Consider the following 24,698-nt stretch of genomic DNA (forward strand, 5'->3'; position numbering starts at 1 on the left):
ATATAAAGTTGAGGGGTTTTGGGTTTTAATTTTTTGGTTTTGTGGGGGTTCATGGTATTGTGTGGTTTATTTTATGTTTCCTTTACCTTTTTGCATTTGGGTGTGTATTCTGGCTGCCCTTTATGTTTCATTTTAAGCAACTGGCTGTGGAGTCAAAAACACTTGCATACTGAAAACCTGCGTCAGGGCTTCTGTCTCCTGTCTTTACTCTTTTCCCCATATTGGTTTTTCTGTGGTTAAAGCAGATGGGTGTCCTGATGAAGTCAATGGGAAACCCCTGATCCTGCCTTGCAGTTTGGGTACAAATGAGGACAAGGTGGAGGGGCTAGACAACATTTGGGTCACTGGGGCAAGATCTGGAAAGAAAAGGCAAGGCAGGGGCACATCCTGGGCTGCAGGAGCTGTGGGGAGAATTGAATATCTGCATCAGTTTAGGTGTGTGTGTGTGTGGGTGTGGGTGTGGGCACACGTGTGTGCGCGCGCCTTGTTTGCTATAGGAGTAGCAGAGCTGGAAGGAGAGCCCTCTCTTAGGCGGCTCAAGGAAATCACCTGCCTGCTGGCTCTCTTGCCCTGGGCCACCCACATCCACATCTGACTGCACAGTCTTATCACTGCCCTCACTGTTGTGCCCCTGGCCTCCCACCCCCGGGCCGCCCACATGGTGCAGGCAGTCCACACTTCCGGTTTCCTAAGACCCAGCTACTATGGAGGCAAGATGCCCGTCCTGTATTTTACACTTTTTCTTCCCACTTCTGAAAAACAGTGGTAGAAGCTCCTAGTTCCTTTTGCCTGCTGGCTTCAGAACGTACCTGTTACTGTTTGAGGGGGAAGTGGATGTTTGACAGGCCTGGGATGTCTCCCTGTGTAAGTCTCTGGAGAACCCTGTCAGTGTACAAGTGAGGGTATCTGTGGGTCTGGCCAACTGGAGTCTAGCCACCCCCAGGAGCAAACTATGAGCTGCTCTTTGCTCCAGCCCCAGGAGCGTGCTTCAACTCGGGTCTTTCTGCCCAGGTGGAGGAACATCCATCCCTTGGAGCCACAGCATTAATCTTCCTCATTGGCCTTTGCTTACTCGCTTTCTGATCTTGAGGCCTGTAGACTACTTGCTTTCTCAGGTTCCTAAACAACCCCATAGCAGTACTGAATTTAGGTCAATCCTCTGTTTGGAACTTGGAGTGAAGAAATCAGACAAGTCAATAGGTCACAAAAGCTATGTAGTGAGTGCAAGGATTCAGCTCAAAGGGCAAGGGCACTGGGGTGGTTAGAAGGACTTACTGGGAGAGAGGGTGCCCAGTTGACACTTAAGTAGAAAAATAGGAATTAGGGGTGTCAGGGAAGCATCTCTGAACTGAGGGGACAATCCGAGCAAAGGCTTGGAGACAAATGAGAGTAGTATGTGCAGGAAACTATAAGCCACTTCAGTGTCACTGCAGCTGGAAGGGACAGATGGGGAAGGAGGGGGCAGGAGCCCTGCCAGGCATGCCAACGGGCACGGCTTGGACTTTTGCCCTAGATGGTGGGAACCACGGGAAAACTTTAAACTGGGTAGTGATAGAGGGTTTTTTGTTTTTGTTTTAGTTTTAATGGTAAAAATGTGTTGGAGGTGGGCCACAGAGAAAGACAGGTAATCGCTTGAGATTCAGGTGAAAGGAGGAAGGGAGAGTGGTGAGGGTACTATAAGAATTTCTAATTGAAGGCAGGAGGGAGATGCCATGGGTAGAGTCAGAATGACTCCAAAGAGAGGGTGCCTGGGTGGCTCTGATGGCGTCTGACTTCAGCTCAGGTCATGATTTCATGGTTGGTGAGCTGGAGCCTCACATGGGGCTCTGCACTCACAGTGCAGAACCTGCTTGGGATTCTGTCTCTCTCCCTCCTTCTCTGTCCCTGCCACTCTCTCTCTCTCTCTCTCTCTCTCTCTCTCTCTCTCTCAAAATAAATAAGTAAACTTTATTAAAAAAAAAAAAGAATGACCCCAAATAAATAGGTGAGGGTCCTTTGGGGAGCCATGGACATCCCTGCGCTTCTGGGTTTGGGTGTGTGGGTGCACACACCCCTTTATTTCCCTGCAGAAAGGAGGCAAGTTAAAAGCAAAACCAAAAAGTTCCTTGTTCTCTTGCCTTTGGGCTCCTTTCCACACACCTTTCCCAGATAGGGCTCACTGCCCTTCAGCCAGAGTGGGAAGACCAAGGCAGGAGGTATGGGTTGTGTGATATGAAGCCTGCATCCCTGCTCCAGATTGGGGTGATCTAATCCTTCCAGTGCGGCCTAGGGGAAGGAGCCAGCTCCACCACTTGCCACCTAGGCTGACCTTGGGTGAGAACCCAATCTTTCTGACTCTTCATCGCTCCGTCTGCCAAATAGGGCTCAATTTACCCACGAAGGAAGAGAATCATACTGAGTAAACACGGCTGTTTAGCTGAAGTTAGTTCCTCCTACGTGTCGTGGGCCAACAGTTAATGATGGTTTTACCAGAATGTTCCTCTTTGGGGTGCAGGGTTAAAGGGAGGCCCTGTTCAAGGCTCCGTATTTCCGGAGAACGGGCCATCCGCTATCCGCGCATCCCTATTTGGGTCGGAGGGGGGTCACTTGGGCAGTAAACTGCCCCTTCCACATTCTAACCTTTAACAGGGAAGCTTGTTGAGTGTTTTATTGTGTCCAGCCTGCCAAGCCGTGTGTGTGTGTGTGTGTGTGTGTGTGTGTGTTTTAGGGAGAATGGGGTCTGCCCCAAGGGCAGCCTGCTTAGCTGCCATGGGGAGGTGCCGAGCTCGGGCCTCCTGGACCCCGCAATGGGCAGCCCAGGACTCCACGTGTTCCCCTAGACTCCGGGTTTACACCGCGAGGGGAGCGGGCGCGCCGCAGCGTCGGGCAGCTGGGTGCGGACGCCTCCCCGGCCCGGCACCGGCCCTGCGGGAGCCCAGGCTCACACCACAGCGGGCGGTCCGGGGCCCTCCGCAGGCAAACGGATGCCGCGGGCGCCTCGATCGCTCGATTTCAAGGTGGAAAGCGGCGCCTCGTGGACGTGCAGCTATAGGCAGGCCGCGGTGGGGAGGCGGGCCAGGCCGGACGCCCCCGCGGCGAAAAGCGGAGGCGGAGGCTCCCTCCCGAAGCCGGGGAAGAGCGGCGGCCCGCGCGCCGGGCCGGGTGCGCTGCAAGCTCACCTGCTGGTCGGGGAGGCTGGGTGAGGGGGCCGATGGGGGGGGCGGGGCCAGGGCGCGACAGGCCAATGGGGAGAGGGCATTCAGGCCACTGCTAAATTCTCCCGGGAAAGTAGAGGGGTGGAGTGCAGGGGGGAATTCTAAGTTCCCGAGCAATGGAAGGCCTTGGTGGGGCCCGAAGCCGCTCAGGGACAGTTGGGGGCTCAGAGTCAGGACCGAGGGACGGAAGGGCGCCGGCCCCACCCTGGCCGCCTCCCCCTTCCCGGGCTCTCCCGGGTCGTCAGCCCGCCATCGCCAGCTCGAGAGCTCCACCTACTGGACGTTGGTCCTCACGTCCGGCACGCCAGGGGCAGAGACTCTCGAACGCTGAGATCGTCTTGGCTTCTAAGCCCTGGGAGCGAGCGGTGGGAGGGAGATGAGCTCAGTCACCTCGGGTCCAGCAGCTTTGGAAGCAGAGACCTCTTTAAAAATACGTTATGGGGGGAACGCCTGGGTGGCTCAGGTTATGCTCTCGTGGTGCGTGGGTTCGAGCCCCGCCTCAGGCTCCGTACTGACAGTGCAGAGCCTGCTTGTGATTATCTCTCCCCTTGCCCCTCCCGCACTTTTTTCTCTCTTTTTCTCTCTCTCTCAAAATAAACTTTAAAAATAAAAACAGGGGCGCCTGGGTGGCTCAGTTAAGCGGCCGACTTCGGCTCAGGTCATGATCTCGCGGTTCTGAGTTCGAGCCCCGCCCCGTGGGGCTCGGTGCTGTCTAGAGCCCGGAGCCTGCTTCGGCTTCTGTGTTTCTGTCTCTATCTGCCCCTCCCCTGCTCATGCTCTGTCTGTGTCTCTGTCCCTCTCTTTCTGTCAAAAAAAAAAAAATTAAAAAACATTTTTAAAACTTTAAAAATAAAATAATAAAAATACATTACTGAGAATGCCTGGGGGCTCAGTCCGTTGAGCATCTGAGTCTTGATTTGGGGGCAGGTCGTGATCCCAGGGTGTGGGATCTAGCCCGGCTCCAGGCTTCACACTTAGCATGGATTCTTAAGATTCTCTCTCTCTCTCTCTCTGTCTCTGTCTCTCTGTCTCTCCCCCCCCCCACCCCTCCCCTGCTCTCTGTATCTCTTTCTCTCTCAAATAAAAACAAATATGTTATGGAGTCAGAAAAACCTATGATGGTATAAGAATAACTTCTTGCCTCGCCCTTTCCATGGGTCCTGACCTTTCTGCCACTCCTTTCCAGCCAGAGGTGAGGAACCAGTGCTGAAGCTGAAAAGGGCAGGGCAAAGGGGTAGGGAGTTTCAGGAGTCCCCAGTGGCTCCTGGTAACAGCAAGGCACAGCTAGAAGCAGCCTCAGGCTCCTCTGGACCCTGTTAGGAGGGGGGCAGGTAGACCTGGGCAAGGAATCAGCTGCCTGCAGTCATATGAGGGGCCAAAAGGCTGTGAGAGCCCCCAAGTATGGGTTGTCCTTCCCCTCCCCCTTTTGCCTGCTACAGTATATGGCTGAAATCCCCATGATTAGAAACATGACTCATTGTTTCTTTCAATAAACATTTATTGAGCACCTACTGTGTGCCAGGCACTGTGCTAGGCGCTGGGGATACATCAGTGACTAACACACAGTCCCTGTCCTTGAGGAGCTCACAGTCTATTAGAGAGGCAACATACATAAACACATAGCTAAGGAGCTACCATGTGCTAAGTGCTACAGGAAGAGGTATACACAAAGTGCTGCGGGAGCCCAGAGGAAGGAGGGATACATCAGCTGCTAGGGGGTGAGGAGCGGGTCTCCTGACCCCATTACACCGTCTTCGCAAAGGCAAGGAGGTTGTTGCCACATGACCCTGGCAAAAATGAACCGGTCTCCTGAGGGTCTCCTCCGGCCCTCTCCCATAACTAGATCAGCACAGGTTAGTTGACCAGATTAGCTACTTTAACACTTTGAATTAGGAAAGAAACTGGACAGGGAAGTTTCTTTAGGGGCAGGGGGTGTTCAAAGTAGTAACAACTCTTGGGTGATAAGGCTGGGGGGTGGGAGTGGGGGCATCATGAGGGCACTGAGCCAGAGAGGGCTGGCCCTGGGCAGTGGAGCACCTAGGGTGAGTGCCTGTGCAGAGGGGAGGTCAGAGGTCACCAGCCTCAGACTTTCTTCCCCATCTCTCAGCAGCTCAGTGGGCTCACTGATGCTCACTAGATGGTTCATAGCTTGCCCCGCTCTGTGGGTGGTACAGCCCCCCGCCCCTCGAAAGGTGGCACACTAAGTGGGGAGACTAAATAGGCCCAGGTCATTGAAGATTTAAGTAACAGTTTGTGATTATAACAGAGGAGATGTCACTATTCATGAGCAGTTGCCAAAAGAGTGGCAATTGGTGCGAATTTCAAATGAAGAACTCAGGGGTAGTCTGGTCTGGGGAGGCAGCTTCCGTGAACAGAGTCTTAAAGGATGGATACAATTTAATTGGTACTAACAGGGTGGGAAGAGCATCCTGGTTGAGCAGAACCAAGTAAAGCAAAACCGCAGAGGTGGGAAACTTCAAACAGAGGCAAACTCAAAGGCCGGGGGAATCCCTGTTTGGAGCAGGACCCCGGGGGTCAGGGAAGGAATGTGAGAGATGACTAGGGAAGTCAGTTGGGGCTTGATGGTGAAGGGCCTTTGCCAGAAGGTCCAAGGACTTGGGGCCTTCCTTTTGGAATTACTGCCCTGAGTCCTCAAATGTTCCCTCCCCTCTCCTCCAGGACCCCTGGACTGCTTTGTGGTTCAGCAAATTAAAATTTAATGCTCAGCTGCCAGAACAGATAGGAGGCTAAAGTATTTTGAGTATCACCCCTACCTATAGGCAATGAAGAGCCATTGAAGGCTTTTTAGCAGAGAAAGAACAGGACTGGTGCCCCAGCAGGCAGATCAGAGAGGGGGACAGGTCACACTGCGCTGTGTTGGTGTATCCGGGAAAGAGATACACTCGAGTAAGTCTGAGCTAGGCTGGAGGCTCTGAGAATGTGGAAGAAAGGCTAGATTTCGGAGACATGGCAAACGGCCTGGACTTCAAGAGATGGGGGAGGGTTAGGGTCAAATGAAGGCAGCCGTCAGATGGCTCTGAAATGTCAAGCTTAGAAGGTCAGGAAAATGGTGGCACCTTTCACAGAAATAGGCAAGTCATGACAGATTTTTGTTTTGGGGGAGGGAAAGGTTTTGTGTGTGTGTGTGTGTGTGAAGACTTTCAAATCCATTTTTGATAGAAGGGCTGTGTTTGAGGCATGACAGGCATCTGGATGGAAATGTCCAGCAGGCCGCTGGAAATGCAAGCAGGAGCTGAGGAGAAAAGTGGGGGCTGACTCTCTCAATTTCAGCCCCATCCCCAAAGAGCCAAGGCAGAGCCAGGAGAGCGGCTGAGACCCTTGGTGGGCACCCACATTTAAAGTGGCAGATGTGGGGCCAGCACAGGTACAAAGGGTAGCCCAAGAACCCGGCTACTGCAGGAGGGGGGAGAAAGTAGTGTCACGAGCCATGAGGGCTCACAGGGACTGAGAACTGTGAAGAAGACACTTCATGTCACCGTGAGGGTATCAGTGACCTTCAGATGATGAGTTCTACGGATTTGGGGCGGGGGCAGGGCCACCCCTAATCCACGCAGTGACTTTGTGCAAATTTTGTTTGAAAGGTGACTCTTTCTTGGGATGTTTCACTTTCCATCATTGGGAATTTGTCATAATAACCTGATCATATTAGAAAAAGGCATTTTAATGCCGAGTGTTGGAGATGTGTAATAAATACACCTGCACATCCATATATGTTTCCTTTCCAGGGAGAGAAGGGGGAAGCACAAGAAGAGAGTGGGAGAGAATGATAGGAGGCTTGGCAGTGACCAGAAGGAGAGAGAGAACAACCTGGGGAGGTAGTTAGGTCTAATGGATGGTTTTATACTGAGGACACAGAAAAGGTCCTGAGGCACTGATTCACATTAACCAAATTCACCAGATCATATCATTGTTTCTGAGGCTGTCAACATGTTTTAACTCTTAGCCTTGCCCCCCCAATTTTCGCGGGAGAGAGGCAAGCTAATTCAAAGGGGAAAGAGGAGTTAGGCCAAGGGTTTGACCTAATAGAGGATCAGTTGAAACTTCCTCAGAAAGAAGAAAGAGGGAAGCAAGGAACCATGTAGAGATGGGAGAAGTGCCATGGGGGCTCACATCTGCTGGCTCCTGTCTTCTTGTTGCAGGAAGAGTCAGGGCTAGGTGCAACTGAAAGTTGGCGATGAGTGTCAACGGTCCACTCGAGGACTGTGATAGCCATTGTGGGGGCGAGTGGGTTGGCAAGCCTACAAGGTGAGTAGAAGGCACGCTGAGCAGCAGGCACACACGGGTAAGGACGGAGGCAGAGCCAGCATGCACCGCGACACGGCTGTCCCAGCAATGCCTGACAGCAGGGAGGTATCGGGATGACACTCATCAAGAGGGAGTCCACACCCTCGGCACATTCAATTAATTCAGCCCCTGCCTGGGGACTTTCTATCTGGGTCTGACGTTGGCCCTTCTAACCGCGTCTTCGCCAGCACACATGCCCACTGAAATCCTCGTACCCTGGACCTGCTCCAGCTCTGTGACATCTTTCTCAATTTGGGGGATCCAGCATATACCCCACAGCCTCAGAGCAACTGAATCTCGGTTTGTACAGAGGGCACTAGAGAATGCTTTCCCTTAAAAAACACTCCCCATCTCTGCAGCTGACCCGCAAAGACACACACCCTTGAATACCTCACAGCTACACGCCCATCCTCCCCAAAGAAACAGAGATACAGACCCACAAGTACACACAAATACATACAGAGATATTCACATACGGGATAGGAAATTCCCTGTGGAGGGAACGTAGATGGTGAAATATAGCCCCACGACAGGACTCTTCCCCCAGAGCCCCTGCCTCAGTCCTGGCCACAAACTTCTCAGGAGGTTTTCGCTCCATCACCAAGTCAGCCCATTACCCTGACAAGAGCATATCCCCTAGTGCTCTTGAAGGCCATGGTCTGACGCCACGGATGCTCAAATTGGGCATGGCTTGGCCGTGGTGACACCGGGCAGGGGTTGGGGACAGGGGATCTGGTGTATTGACATCCCACTGAAAAGGGCAGGTGTGCTGTTTCAGTCAGTCTCTGCTACAGGAAGTCCATATAAAAATGCTGTTCAACTTTGCCTGTTGGGACACACCTCCCCCGACCCCCTTCATTTATATGTCATGGGGCTCCATCTTTATAAGCGAAGTGGGGTTGAATGGGGAGAAGGGGGCTGGGGTTGGGGATCTGGTAAGCAGGCTCCCAGATGTGGTCACATTAGGCTCAGCCATAAACAGGGACCCTGAGCCTGAGGAGAGCTCAAGTTCAGCCACTGGGGTCAGCCCAACAGTGGGGCAGCTGGGAGAAGAGAAAGTCTGGTTCCCCGGAAGGGAACCCCTTGAAACCACCTGGGTTGGAAGTGGCTGAAGGTGAGCCCGATCCCTCAGGAGCTCCCTCAGGGTCTCTTCAGGAACCAGCAGCCCCTCCATGGGGGCCCCAGTCACCATGCCCTGCACATATGAGGAGGGCCTCAGTGGCCCCTCCTTGACCCCAGGGGCTGCTGTGGCACCCGAAGTCCTGATGAAGGCAGCGATGACAGTCCCAGGGGCCTGAGAGCTGGGCCCTGCTGCTCCAGCCCCTGTGACGGAGGATGGTGCTGGGTTGGTTGGACGGTTGGCCCCAGCCAGAAGTTGGGGGAGACCACTAAGAATCAGCGGAGCCCCTGGTGCTGCCACCTGACTTTCTTGGAAACTGGTGTTCAGGGGGAAGGAGGCCTGCAAAGTGAAGGTGTCCTTGAAGGTCGAAGCAGGCGGAACACTCTGGAGAACAAGCTGGGTTGAAGCAGTAGTACTGGCAGGAGGCCCGTTGGTCAGCACTGTGGTCAGTGGGATTGTCTGCAGGGTCAGGGCCGAGCCTGACCCCACAGGGGCCACTCCTAGGTGGATGTTGCTGGGCACTGAAGAAGTACTGAGAAGAAACAGAAAACAGATTTGGTTAAGGCAGAAGGCATCTCCCAACTGGCTAGGGAGCAGGGCACAGGAGGAACAGAGCTGAAGGTGTGGTTTCTTTGCTGTTGTACCAGCCAACACCTACTGAGTACTTAGTATAGGTCAGGAATCGTTCTAAATGCCTGGCATGTGGTATTTCACTCAATCTCCCAAACAACCCACAAATTGAATAAGATTAATAATGTGATTTTACAGCTTGAGGAGACGGAAGCACGGAGAGGTTATGTAACTTGCCTTAGACCACACAGCTAGTCGCAGGGACCACATCTAGGCTTTGTGACCCCCAAGCTCATGTTGCTCACCACTCCGCTCTATTGCCTTCCCTCTTCAGGAGAGCACCTTATCCACGCCAGTGTAGTGAGAGTAACATACACATAACTCAAAGCCCAACCTTCTCAGGGAAAATTTGGAGGCACTGAGCATGGACAAGAAGTAGCGAGAGCTTTCCAGGTGGCCCTGGAGGGCCTGAGGGAAGCAGAATGGGTGTCTCTGTACCATCCGCCATTGTCTCTTTTCTGGAATGGAGGAGGCTTGGGGAGATGGGCCCAGATGTGGAGGTACCTGGTGGCTACTTGGGGAGCACTCTGAAATAACCAAAACAGCCCCAGCTGGTGACAGAAGCTGCCCAGGTCAAGTGCTGGCGTTGCCATTATTTTAGCGTGCGACCTTGGGCAAGTCACTTTTCCCCTCTTGACCAACAGGTGCCCTACTGGCTTCCCAGGGATTCTGGGAGTGTCCCGTGAGACTGGAGACACAGCAGAACTCCTCAAGAAGTTGAACACTCTCCCCAAACACGGTCTTAGTAGAAGACCTGTAATGACTCCAGGGCCCTTACCTCATGGCTTTGGGGAATTTGGCCTGGCTCTCCGGGGGAGGGATGAGCACGGCGGAGGTAGTGGGGATCTCCTCATCTGCACACAGTCCCACTTCCAGATTTGCAGACGGCTGTAAGCCAACGCTCTGAACCTTTGGCTTTTCCCAGGAAGGGCCTGCCTTGCCCTGGGGAACAGCTCTGGCCGAGACCCTGGAGCTGGCTCGCCTGGTGGTGCTGGTGGAGGAGGTGCAGGGAGTGGAGGCCCGAGGGGAGGCTGCCGTGACTTCACTTCTCTCATCCTCGTCTTCGATCACCACCAGGTCCTTGGGCATCTCCTTAAACTGGTACACCAGCCTCTGCCCTTCCACTTTGGCAAGGATGCCTCTTTGGTAGTAGTATCTGGGGGACGAGGGCCGGGGATGTGGGGAGTTAGGCCGGGACACGCCACCCTCCAGGGCAGGTCCGGCAGGAAGAGGGGGCAGCCAGGCAGCCAGATGGGAGCCCAGGGCAAGGGAGCCCAGCCAAGGCCAACTCTTGGACTTGGAAGGCTTTTATGAAATTCCTGAGATCTCCCCCTGAGGACACAAAGGGCCACGAAAAGGGGTTTTAAATGTTAGCCCTGCCCTGCTTTGGGGATAAGGACAAGGGGTGAGTAAATGATGGGAGGGGATGGACGTTGGGAAGCTCAGCTGTCCCCCGGCCTGAAAGGTCAACGGTGGGTAACTTGGGCCTGTCTCCCTGGGTCTCTGGCTGGCAGAAGGCCCTTCCTGGGGATGCGGGGTCCTTAAGGGCTCTTCTGTTATAAAAAGAGAAAAAGCCAGGACAGAGATACACGAGGGAGGGGACTGTTCCTCCCAAGGGTCCGGGAACAGGCTTAGGGGCAACCACGTGGGAGAGCTGGGAGACCCTAAGGCAGGAGGGACATCTTGAACAAGGAGAAGAGTTCGGTAACCCCCCACCCCCACCCCCCGGGCAGGGACTCGGTGCCCCAGCAGCTCCTACCTTAGCGCCCGCCCCATTGTCTCATAGTTCATGTCAGGCTTATTTTTCTGCTTCCCCCACAGCTTGGACACGGCTTTGGAGTCCACCAGCTTGAAGATGCCTTTCTCTCGCTGGGTCCACTTGATGTACTTGGGGCAGGTGTTTCTGTCTTGCAGCAGTGCGAGGAGGAACTCCCACAGGTAGATGGTGCTGCCTGCAGAAGGGCACGTGATGAGGGGCGGCCTAGGCCCTCCAGTGCCCCTCCCACCTCACCTGACTCCCAGCCGCACCTTTGCCATCCTTAGATTTCTTCCGAATGGGGATGCTGGGGTCAGTGACTGGTGAGGTACTGCGGTTGCCCTTGGTCTTCCGGACTGTGAGGGGAAGCAGGGAGGAGGATGAGGCAGAGACGAGACGGCAGTGAGTGCTCCAGGGTGGACTCCCGAGAGGGAGGACCCCGGAGCTCCTCAAGTAGGGTGCCAGGGCAGACAAGGAAGAGCCGGGTCAACAAGACCAGAGGCCCACGATCACCCTCCACAACCACAGCCCTCAAGTTCCTGCACTTGCCCAATGGCCCGCCCTCATTTTCAGGCCCCAAAGGTACACCAGAACACGACTGCAATGCGGTAGTGGTTACAAATGAGTCCCCTTTAGAAGAACACAATCCACCTAGCCTAATGTTTGAAATGGAAAGGTAGCCTCAGGGCACCTGGGTGGCTCAGTTGGCTCAGCGTGGGACTCTTGATTTTGGATCAGGTCATGATCTCATCTGCACTTGTAATTCTCTCTCTCTCTCTGCCCCTCCCCTGCTCATGCTCTCTCTCTCTCTCTCTCTCTCTCTCTCTGAAAATAAATAAATAAACATTAAAAGAGAGAGAGAGAGAGAGAGAGAGAGAGAGAAGGCAGCCTAATGGGGCAGCTGTTGTGCAGGTAAGTGTGACACTGAGGCTTTGGTTCCCTCGCTGACAAGGCAGTGGCAACCAGTCATTACCTAAGGAAATCAATAACACCGGGGCTTGGGAAAGCCCAAAGTCCTCTCCCACATATGGCCCAAGCACCAAAAGCTTGGAGAAGGAAGATAAGCACACAGGATGAGGCCTCTTTTTTTTTTTTTTAATTTATTAAAAAAAAATTTTTTAAGTTTATTTATTTTTGACAGAGACAGAGTGCAAGCATGAGCTGGGGAGGTGCAGAGAGAGAGAGAGGGAGACACAGAATCCGAAGCAGACTCCAGGCTCCAAGCTGTCAGCACAGAGCCTGACGCGGGGGGTCGAACTCACAAACTGTGAGATCATGACCTGGGCCGAAGTCGGACACCCAACAGATGGAGCCACCCAGGCACCCCTGGATGAGGCCTCTTTTATAGGCAGAGGCCCCCAGAGGGCCAGGGACTTGCCAGGAGGCCAAGGATGGTGTCCAAACACCAAGACGAGGGTTCAACCCATCTGGGATCGTTGGCATTTCTGGAAGAGTTTACATATATGCTGGGCCGACAGCAATGGCATGGGAGATGTCAGACCAACTGATGAGGCCAGGTTTTACAGAAGGGAGGACGTTTCATCCACCCGTGTCATGAGAGCTGTCCTTTTAATGTGTCTAAGAGCCTCGACCCACTCACCCCTTATGGTGTCCCTGACCTGCCCCCTGCCTACTGCGCCCCCTTGAACACACACACACACACACACACACACATACACACTTCCTCTCCCCATCCCCCACCTCCATCTCTCTTACTTCTCTTCTTTGATTTTCCAGTCTTCTTGGCACTTTCCTCTCTGGGGACCTTCTCCAGACAGTGTCCCTCCTGGTCATCAGTGTCACCTGCCCCATTCAGGGCATCAGGCTCAGAGACAGGAAACAGGTAGTTGGGCAGAGTGGCAGCTGGAGCAGGGTCTGAGTCGGGAAGCATTTCGGAGGTGCTGACTGCAAGGAGAGAGGCCTGAAGTTCCAGTGGCCTGGGGCAGGGAGGGCACTGAAGAGAATGGTGGGCTCCCGAGGAGGGCGGTGGGAGCGGTTCCCCACAGCCCCAGATTCAGGATACACCTGAAAATGCCTCATGTGTCTTGCACCATGAGGAGAGGAAACACCTGCAGGGCTGTGGGCATGAGCTGGTCCCAATCACGGCTGCCACATTTGCAGCCACTGCTGGTGGTGGGGAAGTTCCAGGCGACACCCAGGGTAAAGGGCCACCTTGATTTAGTCATTCATTTGTTTTACAACTGGAAGGTATCAATTAGCCCAACTCCTCTGCTTTCCTGGTAAGGAAACTGAGATCTAGAGATGGCAGGGCATGAGTCCAAGGTCACACAGCAAGCTGGTGCCTGGTACATGTGGGCATTCGGTAAGTATCTGCTGAAGCCTGAGTGTATATTAGTGACAGGGTGGTCAACAGAAATACTAGTACTCTTACACCTTCAGGCTTTCTTTCCCCCACTGGATCTCAGCATCCCCTTGGGAAGGGGCAGTTAGGGCTAGGAGTCCTCCTGTCCAGGAGTCAGGCAAAGGCCTGAGGGGGAGCTGGGGGAGGAGCCTGCCTTGGGGGCCTTCTGGGGAGGTAGGGGCCAGCCTCCAAGCATAGGGAAGAGAAGAGGGGATTTCAAGCCTGGCGCATTTCTAAATAAGCCACACCCTGCACAGTCTTCCTGGGAGCCGGGCAAGAGAGCAGAGGGGACCCAAGAGTCACCTTTAAAAAGGAAGGAAATTCTGACATACACCATAACATGGACAGACCTTGAGGTCATTATGTTAAGTGAAATAAGCCAGTCCCCAAAGACCACGACTGTGTGACTACACTCATGTGAAGTCCCTAGAGTCGTGCAATTCATAGTGACAGAAAGTAGAGTGCTGGCTGCCAGGGGCTGAGGGGAGAGGGGCAATGAGGAGTTACTGTTTAATGGGCACAGAGTTTCAGGTTTGCAGGATGGAGGTTCTGGAGATGATGGTGGTGAGAATGCAAAATACAAATGTACTTCATACCACTGACCTGTATGCTGAGAAATGGTTAAGGTGGTCAATTTTACGTTATGAGTATTTTAGCATGATTTAAACATTGGAGAAAGGAAGTCACCTTGGCCAACTTTTCCTTGCCTACGGTGCCCTCTGGCACCCTCTGTTCCAGCCACAATTCAAGAGCACATTTACACGTGTGGCAGTGGCTGTGGGTATGTGTGCTGGCATGCACATGTGCCTGGCAACCCAGTATGTGGATGTGGTAGTTTTCAATGGCATTTTTCGTCGCCTTGGGTTAAGGCACCAGGGTTCAAACTTACAGATCTGCTTCTCATCCAGGATGTCATTGGGAGACTCGACGTTGAGTAAGACTTCAGTGGTTGACATGGTTTGTGAGGTTGCTTCATTGTCATCTGGTTCCAGGTTCCATGGTGTGGGGTTGACAGAGGGCGTGGGGCAGAAAAAAAGTTCCCTCAGGGCACAGGGCAGGGATAGAGCAGTCATCAGGGCCAGCCCAGAGAATGGTGCTAAGAGGCCAAAGGATAGTGGGAAGGGGATGGTGTGCCACCTACTGTAACTCTCCACCTTTTCTCTACACTCACCTCAGCTGGTCTCCACTCTTCCTCGTCCCATTCCATCTTGAGAGATCACGGATCCATTTAGGTGGTTTCCTCCTCTATGAAGTGGTACTACCTTTTGCTTGTCCTAACCGCCCCATCTAATTTCCAACTCTTGCGGGCCTTGCCCTTGCTGCGTAAGGTCACTAGGAGCCAATCGTAGGCTACGATTCCCTGAAGACAGAACCACTTTCTCTTCCACATCTTCCCTGCCCAGGAAGGAAACAAACCTGCCAGCAAAATACTGCCCTCCAGGATCTGATCCTGTGCCATGCACAACGTCCCGTCTGTTATGATACCATTGTGAACGTCGTCCAGTTCCAGTCCTGAGTACAGATGCAGTAATTCGGGGTAGGGTACCTGTTCCACGATCACAGCTGGGAACACCGAGGGGTCTTCCAGCTATGGACAAGATAGGAATCTGGTTTAAGGCTCACCTGCCTCTACCAGGAAGCCCTGCCAACAGAATCTGGCCCGTCTTGCAATTCCTAATTCTTGGAGCCCTCAGGGCTGTCCTTTGTAGGATGACATTGTTCTGGGTCCAACCTCACTAGGTGATGCTTTGAGTGGATTCTTGATTAACAGAGATGGGTTAGCTCTGTACCACCTGCACTCAATCAAGGGCAAACAGGGTTGTTTTTTTTTTTTTAATGTTTATTTTGAGAGAGACAGAGCTGGGGAGGAGCAGAGAGAGAGAATCTCAAGCAGGCTCTGCACTTTCAGTGCAGAGCCCAACACGGGGCTCGATCCCATGAACTGTGAGATCATGACCTGAGCTGAAATCAAGAGTTGGACACTCAACCGACTGAGCCACCCAGGAGCCCCCAAGATCACGCAGTTTTAATTGGTTGTAGTTCTGGGTTAATCCTTGGCCAGGGTTATGCTTGGTCTGTGAGAAGGGTTAGGCTCATTCTCAGGCCAGTGGGAAAGCATTAGTCAATGGCAAGGGTGAGGGACTCAGCCCATAGTCAGGGTTGGGTATCCAGGATTAGTGGCTCAGACTGTGGACATCTTAGGGCTCAGTCTCTGGCAATGAAGACAGAAGAACAGAGGCATTATATAGGTAGGAGGTTAGGGCCCAGTCCCTGTTAGGGTGGGGGAGAAGGTTCCAATTTCCAGCTTGATTTGTTGGGTGCATGAGGACACTGTTCATTGAAAGGGGGACCCAGAAGGAGGAGAAACAGTTTTTTGGAGAAAGATACGGAGAATAGTGTCTGGATATGGTACCTTTGAAATATTTAACATGGAGATACCTATCAGGGAGTGAAAAATATGTGACCAAGGGTTCAAAAGAGTGGTCGCTAAATCCCTTAGAGCGGCTATAATCATCAGGATGAGAATTGGACCACTGGAGGACATAGTCGTTCTAAAATCAAACAAAGCTAAATGAAAAAGGAGTGTGATTGCAACTGTCTTTTTAAAATTTATGTATAGGGGCGCCTGGGTGGCTCAGTCGTTAAGTGTCCGACTTCAGCTTAGGTCATGATCTCACAGTTTGTGAGTTCGAGCCCCACGTCAAGCTCTTTGCTGATAGCTCAGAACCTGGAGCCTGCTTCAGATTCTGTGTCTCCCTCTCTCTCTGCCCCTTTCCTGCTCACACTCTGTCTCTGTCTCAAAAATAAATAAACGTTAAAACTTATGTATAGAAGGAATTATACCAGAATAATTATAATAATTATGTTTTTATTGTAGGACTTTGGGTGACTCTTTTCCTTTTCTTTCAAATTTTCTGTATTTTCCAAATTTTCATGGGACTTAATTCTTTCTTCATGAAAAAAGAATGAGAATGCTCAGTTATGCCTAATGTTCCTGAAGGATCCAGAAAAATAAAAATTGATAAAACGACTTTGGGTTTGGCCACTGGGCAGTCACCGTGGCTAGAGCACTCCCAGGGGGGTGCTAGGGCCCCAAGGCACATTACAACAGATCTCAGAGAGGATGGACTGAGGCAGGCAGTCGGGTGTCAGGATGAAGGCCATGAGTTGAGAGCTGTCTGTCCAATATGGTACTCACAAGCCATGGATGACTATTTAAATGTAAATGTAAAATGTGTTCAAAAGTAAAAGTTCAGGGGCACCTGGGTGGCTCAGTCGGTTAAGTGTCCGACTTCAACTTTGGCTCAGGTCATGCTCTCACAGGGTTCATGAGTTTGAGCCCTGCATTGGACCCTCTGCTGTCAGCACCGAGCCTACTTCGGTTCGAATCCTCTGTCTTCCTCTTCTCTGCTCCTCTCCTGTGTGCACTCTGTCTCTATCTCTGTCTCTGTCTCTCTCTCAAAATAAATAAATAAACATTAAAAAAAAAGAATATCACCTTGAAAAAAGTTCAGTCCTTTAGTTGCATTAGTCATAGCTCAAATGCTCCATAATTATATGTGATTAGTGGCCCCATACTGGACAGGGCAAATACAGAACACTTCTAGTAATTCAAAAAATTCCATTGGAGGGGCACCTGAGTGGCTCAGTGGGTTAAGTGTCTGACTCTTGGTTTTGGCTCAGGTCACGATCTCACGGTTTGTGAGTTCGAGCCCTACATCAGGCTCTGGGCTGACAGTGCGGAGCCTACTTGGGATTCTCTCTCTCCCTCTCTCTCTGCCCCTCCCTGACTCGCTCTCTCTGTCTCTCTCTCAAAAATAAATAAATTAGGGGCGCCTGGGTGGCTCAGTCGGTTGAGCGTCCGACTTCGGCTCAGGTCATGATCTCGCGGTCCGTGAGTTCGAGCCCCGCGTCGGGCTCTGTGCTGACACCTCAGAGCCTGGAGCCTGTTTCAGATGCTGTGCCTCTCTCTTCCTCTGACCCTCCCCTGTTCATGCTCTCTCTCTCTCTCTCTCTCTCTGTCTCAAAAATAAATAAATGTTAAAAAAATTTTTTTAATAAATAAATAAATAAATTAATTAATTAAAAAAATTCCATTGGATTGTCCTGATCTAGAGCCAGACTTCCTGGGTTTGAAACTGTTACTTAGTAACAGTGGGACCTTGGGCAAGGTACCTAATCTTGCTGTACATCGGCTTCCTTACTTTATAAAATTGGGGTGGTCATATTAAACAACCCCACTGGGTGGTTTAAACAGATCAATGTGCATAAAGCATGTACATCAGGGCCTGGTGTAGAGTAGGCTTTCATTAAATGTTTTAGGTATCAGGGACTTCTAGGAGACTAGTAATGCTTTATTTCTTCACATGGGTGGTGAGTTCATGAGTGTTCTTTTTATAGTTATTCCATATATATATATATATATGATTTATGTACTCTTTTGTATTAATGATACATTTTTAATAAAAATTGTTTCCTAAAAAGAGGGAAAGAAAGGAGGTGAGAACATAAGCACAGAGGGTGGAGACTATACTAATGAGCAGAAAGGAGCTAAGAAGGGTGACCAATGGTTTGAGGTCTCGGAGGCAGGAGAGAAGAGATTAAGGATGGGTACGAGATAGCCCTGGAAAGAAGAGGGACACTTCTTTCTCCTGGGCCAGCAGGAAGAAAACAAGAATGGTGATGTTATCAATAAAAGGGGGAAGGGAGGGAAACTGAGGGTATCCTTGGTTTTGAGCTTCTCTGTGGATTGGAGGAGAAGCTGTCTGCTGAGGGTGGAGGAGCAGGTGTGGGATTTGGATTGGGTGACTCAGTTGGTTAAGCGTCCAGCTCTTCATTTCGGCTCAGGTCATGATCTCATAGTTCGTGAGTTCGAGCCCCCCATCAGGTTCTGCACTAACAGTTTGGAGTCTGCTTGGGATTCTCTCTCTCTCTCTCTCTCTCTCTGTCCCTCCCCAGCTCATGCGCTCGCTCTCTTTCAAAATAATTAAATAAACATTTTAAAAAAGAACAGTAACAGTTGCTGAGCAGATCAGAAACAAGCAAAAAATGACCAGTAGTATTGAGAACTCATGTTTGTTTAGATTTTTCTTCCCTTCTCTTCCCATGATGCCTTCCACAAGGCTAGGCACACCACAGGTGTTGCATAAAACTGAGCAACTTTAGGTTAAGACCCAGCGGGACAGAAAGGACAATGTGCTCAAAGTCCACTAGGGGGCAGCCTTTGGTAGGCCGCCAGAAGTCCGACAAAGTTTTCTATCCTCACAAGGATTTAGCATAGAGAGCATCAGTATTAGGCTGCGGTGCCCTTAGAGATAATCCAACTGGATCTCCTCTTGGTGAAGATGGGGAGAGGGCAGCCAGATAAGGTAGGGGACAGGACTTGCCCACGTGTAACTGTGGCCAAACTGGGATTGGAACCCAGGACCCCTGACTTAATCTTCTGTTCCTTCTACTGTACCTGGCTGCCTCTTCTCCAGTTTCTGGAAGGAGAGGAGTAGGTAGCAATGGGTGTGCCAGGACACCCTCCAATGAGTACAGCTAAGTCCACGGAAAAAGTGCTCCCTTGGCCCCAGTACAGAGCAAGATATGGAGCAGTGGGGACCTAAGTGCCAGAATTCTGTCCTAGTTTTCAACTTTCCCCCACCAGAAAGCCCCATTTCCAGATCTGAATCCTCAGACTAAGGCTGAAAAGATGATTATGGAAGGGCCCATCGGCTATACTAGAGACAGGTGTCTGAAGGGGGTGGGGGGCTGGTCTTTGCCCATGGGTCCAGCTGGCAGTGCTCACCCTCGTTATGTGGCTGTCCCAGCAGCTTTCTCATTGTGACACTGCGGGAGAAGGGAAGGGGACAGGAATGCACGTGAGGGCCCAGGTATACCTGTGCATTCAGCCCACATTGCTGACTGGCTGACACCATGCTGACCGCATGGCTGACTTGGTGACTGCACGTGCCCCAGAACTGCACACGGGCACGTGGCTCACGAAATGACCACTCAATGACTACTGACGGCCGTACGAATGACAAGCTGGTGCACAGTCTGGCTGGTATGCAGGGCCAGTGGCCTGGACCTAGTAGGTGCTTGATCAACATTTGCTGACTGGCTAGCCGGATGGCTAGCTGACTTGCCGTCTGCCTGCCAGTGTGTGCCTCTCTGATCGTCCGCCTGGGTGACCAGGCTCTGTTCTCTGGGGCCATACCTGGTGAATATCATCCATCCCGTTGCTTGCAAACTCAAAGATCAGGTCACTGGGCTGCAGGGTAATAGCCATGCTGTCTTCTCAGAGAGCCGAAAGCAGGGTTCACTGGGCCCTCTGGAGCTGCGGGGGTTTCTTGACGAACAGATGCTGTTCAGGTACTTTGGAGCTTAGAGCCTACAGCCCGAACCACAGGGAGATAGGGGGTGTAGAGAGCTGGAGTAGGTGGTGGCCTAAGCCAGGTTCAAGGCTGCATGCTGGGTTGGGCCAACCGCAGGAGTGACCTGTGGAGAAGGGAGTCACAGGGTCAGTGAATCAGTCACCTTCCTTGAGCTTTGTCCCCACGACAGGACAGCCGACAGCCAGTCGAACCAGAGGGACCAAGGGGGCTTGCCAAAAGGGGAGGACAATGGGAGAAGAAAGGGGAAGAAGAAAAGAGGCAAGTAAAAAATGAACGAAAAAGATGAAGTTAACTGAGTTACCTCCAGTGGGAAGTGGCTCAGCCTCAGTGTCAGTCTAGGTCACCAGCATCTGCACCTGAGCTGGCCCTAAAGACACACAGCCTCCCTCCCTTCTCTCCTGCCTCCTCTGGAGAAGGTGACAGATAGAGGGACTTTGGGCTCTCTCCACCCCAAAGATTAATCCCCAGGGTGTGGCCACAGGGGAAATCAGGGCACCCCATCTGGCCTTATAGACGGAGCAGCAGCATGAAGAATCCTTAAAAGCCCCTTGGCTTGGAAAGAATCGTGTGTTCAGGGGTGTGGGAAGCGACACATGGCTGTGCCAGGTGCTCTTCCAGACTCTGCCTGGTTCGGTCTACCTCAAAAGTGGGGGCACTTAGCTCTGAAGGGCAGAGTCTAGGGAGGAAGAAATGTCTCTCAGTGGGGGTTGTGCTGTCAGAGCCAGCAGCTCTCCAGGAGGGGAGTCTTGGTCTCAGCCACGCCCCGACGGCCCGAGACAGGCGGGGCACATGCCCTGTGCACTTATCGCTGCCCTGACACCGCTGCCGCCCACTGGAGAGGATGGCTTCTGAGCCTCGGGGAGGGGTGGGGGGTGTCCCTGCTCTTGCTTCAGCTTTGCTTTCAGTTTCAAGACTGAACTCTCGCCCTGGGAACTTGTGAGGAGAGCCCCAGGTTGTGGGGGTGGGCACAGAACCTTCCCCATCCTGCAGGGCCGGCTCAGGACCTCCCCCTCTTTTCCAGGAAACCTGTCTGCTGCAGCCGGCATGTCTCTCCTCTCCCGGGCGTCCGGTGCCTCCGGAGCTCACAGTGTGCACCTCAGGCACACACACGCCACCCAGGGCCGTGCTTGCTGCTCTTCTACGTGTGGTCTGCGGCGGCACCCAGGCTTACCTCCCAAAGCCTAGCTCCTGCTGCCATGGCCCTCCTGCCAGCCTGCTCTGCTCCTCTGCTCTCGAACACGTGGGCTTTTACACCTCCAGGTACCACATCTTTGACTCTTAGGGTTGATTTTAATGGTACCCTTGCGTGTGCGTGCACGCAATGGGTCTACAAACAGCCCGGTTCAACCACCAGCTCCTGAAGAACTGGGTCCATGCACCATAGTCCCAGAGACACATTTGACTCCTACCTCCTTGACACACCTTTGGTAGTGCCGGGGTGGTAGAACCTTCTCCTGGCCCAGAAAGAAATGAGGAACTTCGGAGAGGGGCAAAGGGGAGGAAAGGGAGGAGGACCATGGGTGACCTCTCTGATGACCGCTCTCCCCCACAGAAGACACCCAGGCCTCTCCCACTTCCTTTCCGTTAGCCCACAGGGTTGGCTCCGCCCACTCTCCACCCCAGCCCTCACCCTAACCCCCACCCCCGCACCTTTCCACCCACCCTTAACAAAAAACTTCGAGAAGTCACTCAACTCAACCTGGCAGGTCTGAGTTTCCCTTTGGCTAAGGAGACAGCCCTGCAAGGATGAAGAGGAGGCCCTGGGGAAAACACAGTTCCACCCCTCCTGCCCTCACCCTACCCCCACCGGGCCCTGCCTGTGACCCTGTCTCCAGTGGCCTGCCCGAGAAGCCTCCCAGGGCCATTTATGCTTGGAAGGTCTGTCTCTTGTAGCCAAAGCGCCCCAAGGCTCGCATTCCGCAGCTCCCCGCCCTCCCTCAGGCCGGCTGTCTGCCCCCAGGAAGCATTCTCATACTAATCAAATGAAAGGGATCACTTTCACCTAATCCCACTTTGTCTAAACACGAAACTCTGGTGTCTGCTCCCTCTCCCCGCAACAAGGTCATTCTGCGGCAGCCCTTCCCTTCAGGTTTGCTCATCGCTTTGGCCTCTCTTGACAGATCAGCACTTCTTGTTTGCGAGTTCACTGCTGCTCGCTGCCTGCAGACCTTCCCTGTACCTTTCTCACCTCCCCCATTAGGCAGTGGCTTCCTTGAGGGCAGGGGCAACTGTGTTGGTCATCAGTGAGACGTTACCAAGCTGCACTGTGCTTGGCATGTGGCAGACACTCAACTTATGTTTGCAGAACAAACACATGAATGAATTAATGAACAAACGAACGAATGAATGATACTGGTCAGTCCGTACCAGTGAGGTGTGTTTTCTGGGCAAGAAGTATATCCGTGTGTACATTGTTTTTGGGGTAAGAGAGAGATGTGTGCTCTGGTCTGTGTTACATCTGGGTGTTTGTGCACTGTAATTTACAATGGGAGTTCTCACTGTGGGTGTGCACGCACACCATGGACTTACTTGTGTGCAGGGTGCACGCACATGTCCCAAGTATGGGGATGTGTGCATGAGACGCTCTGTGGACCGGCAGAGCCACAAACTCAGTGGCGGGTCCCCCCTCCTCCAGTCCCGCCTTCGCAGAATGACAATGACAGACCGAGCTATGGCCACCGCCGCTGCTCCCTCCTGCCGCTTCCCAGGAAGAGAGCTAGCAACAGAATATGTATGTGGCTCATGGATTCTTGGGGTGAGTCCACCAAGGTCCACTCTGCTAAGGAGGTGGTGGGAGAGGGAAGACAGCACCGCACTGTACTGGATGGGATCCTTAGCCATCTGTGCAAAGAGAGGTTTGAAAGAAGAGGCTAATGTAATTGCACTCTTTAAGTGTCCACACGTCTAAGTATCTAAATTCAGGACTGGGTTGGTGCAGGTTCTGCTGACCCAAGACTGTGAGAATTTCAAGGCTGCAGGACCCAGCACTCAAGGCTGATCCTGGTGTCTTGTTCTGCCCAAGCTCCAGCCTAAAGCTAGTAAGGTGAAGGAGTGTGGGCGGGGTGGAGGGAGGAAGTAGCTGTCCTACTTTTTTGGTCAAGGCTAAGAAAACTCCCTTCCCAGCCCCACCATGGAACCTTCTCCACCATAAAGTTTTGCCCTTTGCCCCTCCCCCGTCAGATGTTTGAGGATTTGAAAGTGAGAGGTGGGGAGAAGCCCATTTGCATGCTCACTCACTCTCCCCAGCAGAGGAGTGACCCCCCCAGTCCCTCAAAATAACCTCCCTCTCCCAGGAACCTGAAACCAAAAAAAAAAAAAAAAAAAAAAAAAACCACCACCACAGAAGGCCCGCCCTGCTGGAGGCCAGGGAGGCCTGAGAGGCCCACACCGGGGGGCTCTCCTCCCTGGTGTCCTTTCAGCTCTTCCAGGGCCTAGAGCCCTGGACGCTGCCTTTACGGTGAGTGGGGCGCTAGATGGGTATGCGGCATAGACACCCGGCTTGAGTAAGAGATGGGCCTGGGAAGTTCCCCACCCGCCCTGTCATCATACAGATCACAGCTGGCTCCAGTCAGAGTCTGCTCCCAGGGTGGCAAGAGCTCCACTCCCTTCACTCCCCTGGAGGCCACTGCAGGATCCCTGGCTCCCAGGACCTTGTCCTACTTGCACTGAAAGCAAAGCGTCTGGAGAGCATATGGCTCCGGACACCGTGTGTGAGGAAGCAAGTGAGCCTGTGCCACAGGAGGGAGCAAGCAAGCGAGGGCGCCTACATCCCCAACCTGCAAATGCACACCTCTGGCTCACTGTGGTTCTGACTGCATTTCAAAACCAAAATAGCAAAATAGAAGTGGTTTGAGCTGCTCCTGCGTCATCACAGCTGGGCCCCCTTCAGAAGTACAGACCCTTTCTGGGGCTGTCACTGGAGCGCAGTCAAGCAGTGTCCAGCACCCACCCATCTGGGCCTCCTCTGCATACAGGAAGCAGCCCCTATGTAAAAGCCACATCCACAGTCTCTGTGGAGTGAGTTTAAATCTACACCGGTTCAGTCACTGGCTCTCACAAAATCGCTAGTAACACCCGTGGCATTTTCACGCAGGCCAGGAAACATGGGGGCCAGATGGTCAGCCAGGCCACAAAGCAGAGTTCTCCTTCTCCAGTTCCTCATCCTCTCGGAGCCAGCCCTCACTCCTGAAATACCCAGCCCTCCATGAAACCTTTCTGGAATTCTCTGGAAAGGAAGTGACAATTTCCTTCATGCCATTTCCCACTCCCTCAGCGCCCCTCCCCCACAACCACAAACAAAATGGAAACTACCCCAGGAACAGCTGTACCCTCTACTTAAAAACAGCCCCTCCTCTGGCTAATAGTCATCCAGAAGCAAATTTGCATGTGGCACCATGTGACCAATGGTGTGTACTTAAGAGACAGAGGGCCAGAGCCAGGGGTCCAGTCTGTAGCCTTGGACAGAGCCGAAGTAACCGGTCTGTGGGATACCCCCCTACAACCTTGACCCTGATCTTCAAGCCAAACCCTCCTCCTTGAGCAAATGCGCAGTGAAGGGGCCCCAGCCACAACTATTTTGTCAGCTCCTTCTCCTCTATTCCTTTCTTTTCACCACCCCCTTATGAGATGAAATCAGGAAGAGGAGGAAAAACATAAAGGTTTTGCAAGCTCTGTTGGTTGGGGTTTCTCTTTGCTTATTTACAAGAAACCCAGTTTCCTTCCTTGGCCCTCGGTCACTGCTTGCTTCCAGCATAGGGCTTGCCACAACTCCGATGGTGAGGGAGGCCCAGAGCTCATCTCCAACTGCCCTTATCCTTTATCTGCTCTACTCTTGACTCTACCTTCCCAGGCCCTGAGCTGTCCCAGTGGAGGGGCGATTAGGGCTGCAGGAGATGGTAGGTCCCCTCTTTCTCCAGAAGACCCATAAGCTCACCCATGGTGTGTGCCGCCC

At 52.6% G+C, this 24,698-nt stretch overlaps 1 protein-coding gene across 3 annotated transcripts in view; it reads right to left on the reverse strand.

Annotated features, from left to right (window-relative positions):
* Nucleotides 1-5,097: 5,097 nt before the first annotated feature.
* The window catches only part of ELF4 (E74 like ETS transcription factor 4), a 41,924-nt gene continuing 22,323 nt past the window's right edge, over nt 5,098-24,698 (reverse strand). For all 3 annotated transcript variants that reach the window (XM_049644275.1, XM_049644277.1, XM_049644276.1), the window contains exons 2-9: nt 19,570-19,850; nt 14,784-14,955; nt 14,257-14,349; nt 12,722-12,910; nt 11,278-11,361; nt 11,009-11,201; nt 10,028-10,405; nt 5,098-9,151 (exon numbers count right to left, since the gene is read on the reverse strand). In XM_049644275.1, coding sequence (XP_049500232.1) covers nt 8,359-9,151; nt 10,028-10,405; nt 11,009-11,201; nt 11,278-11,361; nt 12,722-12,910; nt 14,257-14,349; nt 14,784-14,955; nt 19,570-19,641 — 1,974 coding nt within the window. In that variant the 5' untranslated portion in view covers nt 19,642-19,850 and the 3' untranslated portion in view covers nt 5,098-8,358. The remainder of the gene's footprint in view (nt 9,152-10,027; nt 10,406-11,008; nt 11,202-11,277; nt 11,362-12,721; nt 12,911-14,256; nt 14,350-14,783; nt 14,956-19,569; nt 19,851-24,698) is intronic.

Source organism: Panthera uncia, chromosome X, assembly GCF_023721935.1.
Source record: "Panthera uncia isolate 11264 chromosome X, Puncia_PCG_1.0, whole genome shotgun sequence".
Lineage (NCBI taxonomy): Eukaryota > Metazoa > Chordata > Mammalia > Carnivora > Felidae > Panthera > Panthera uncia.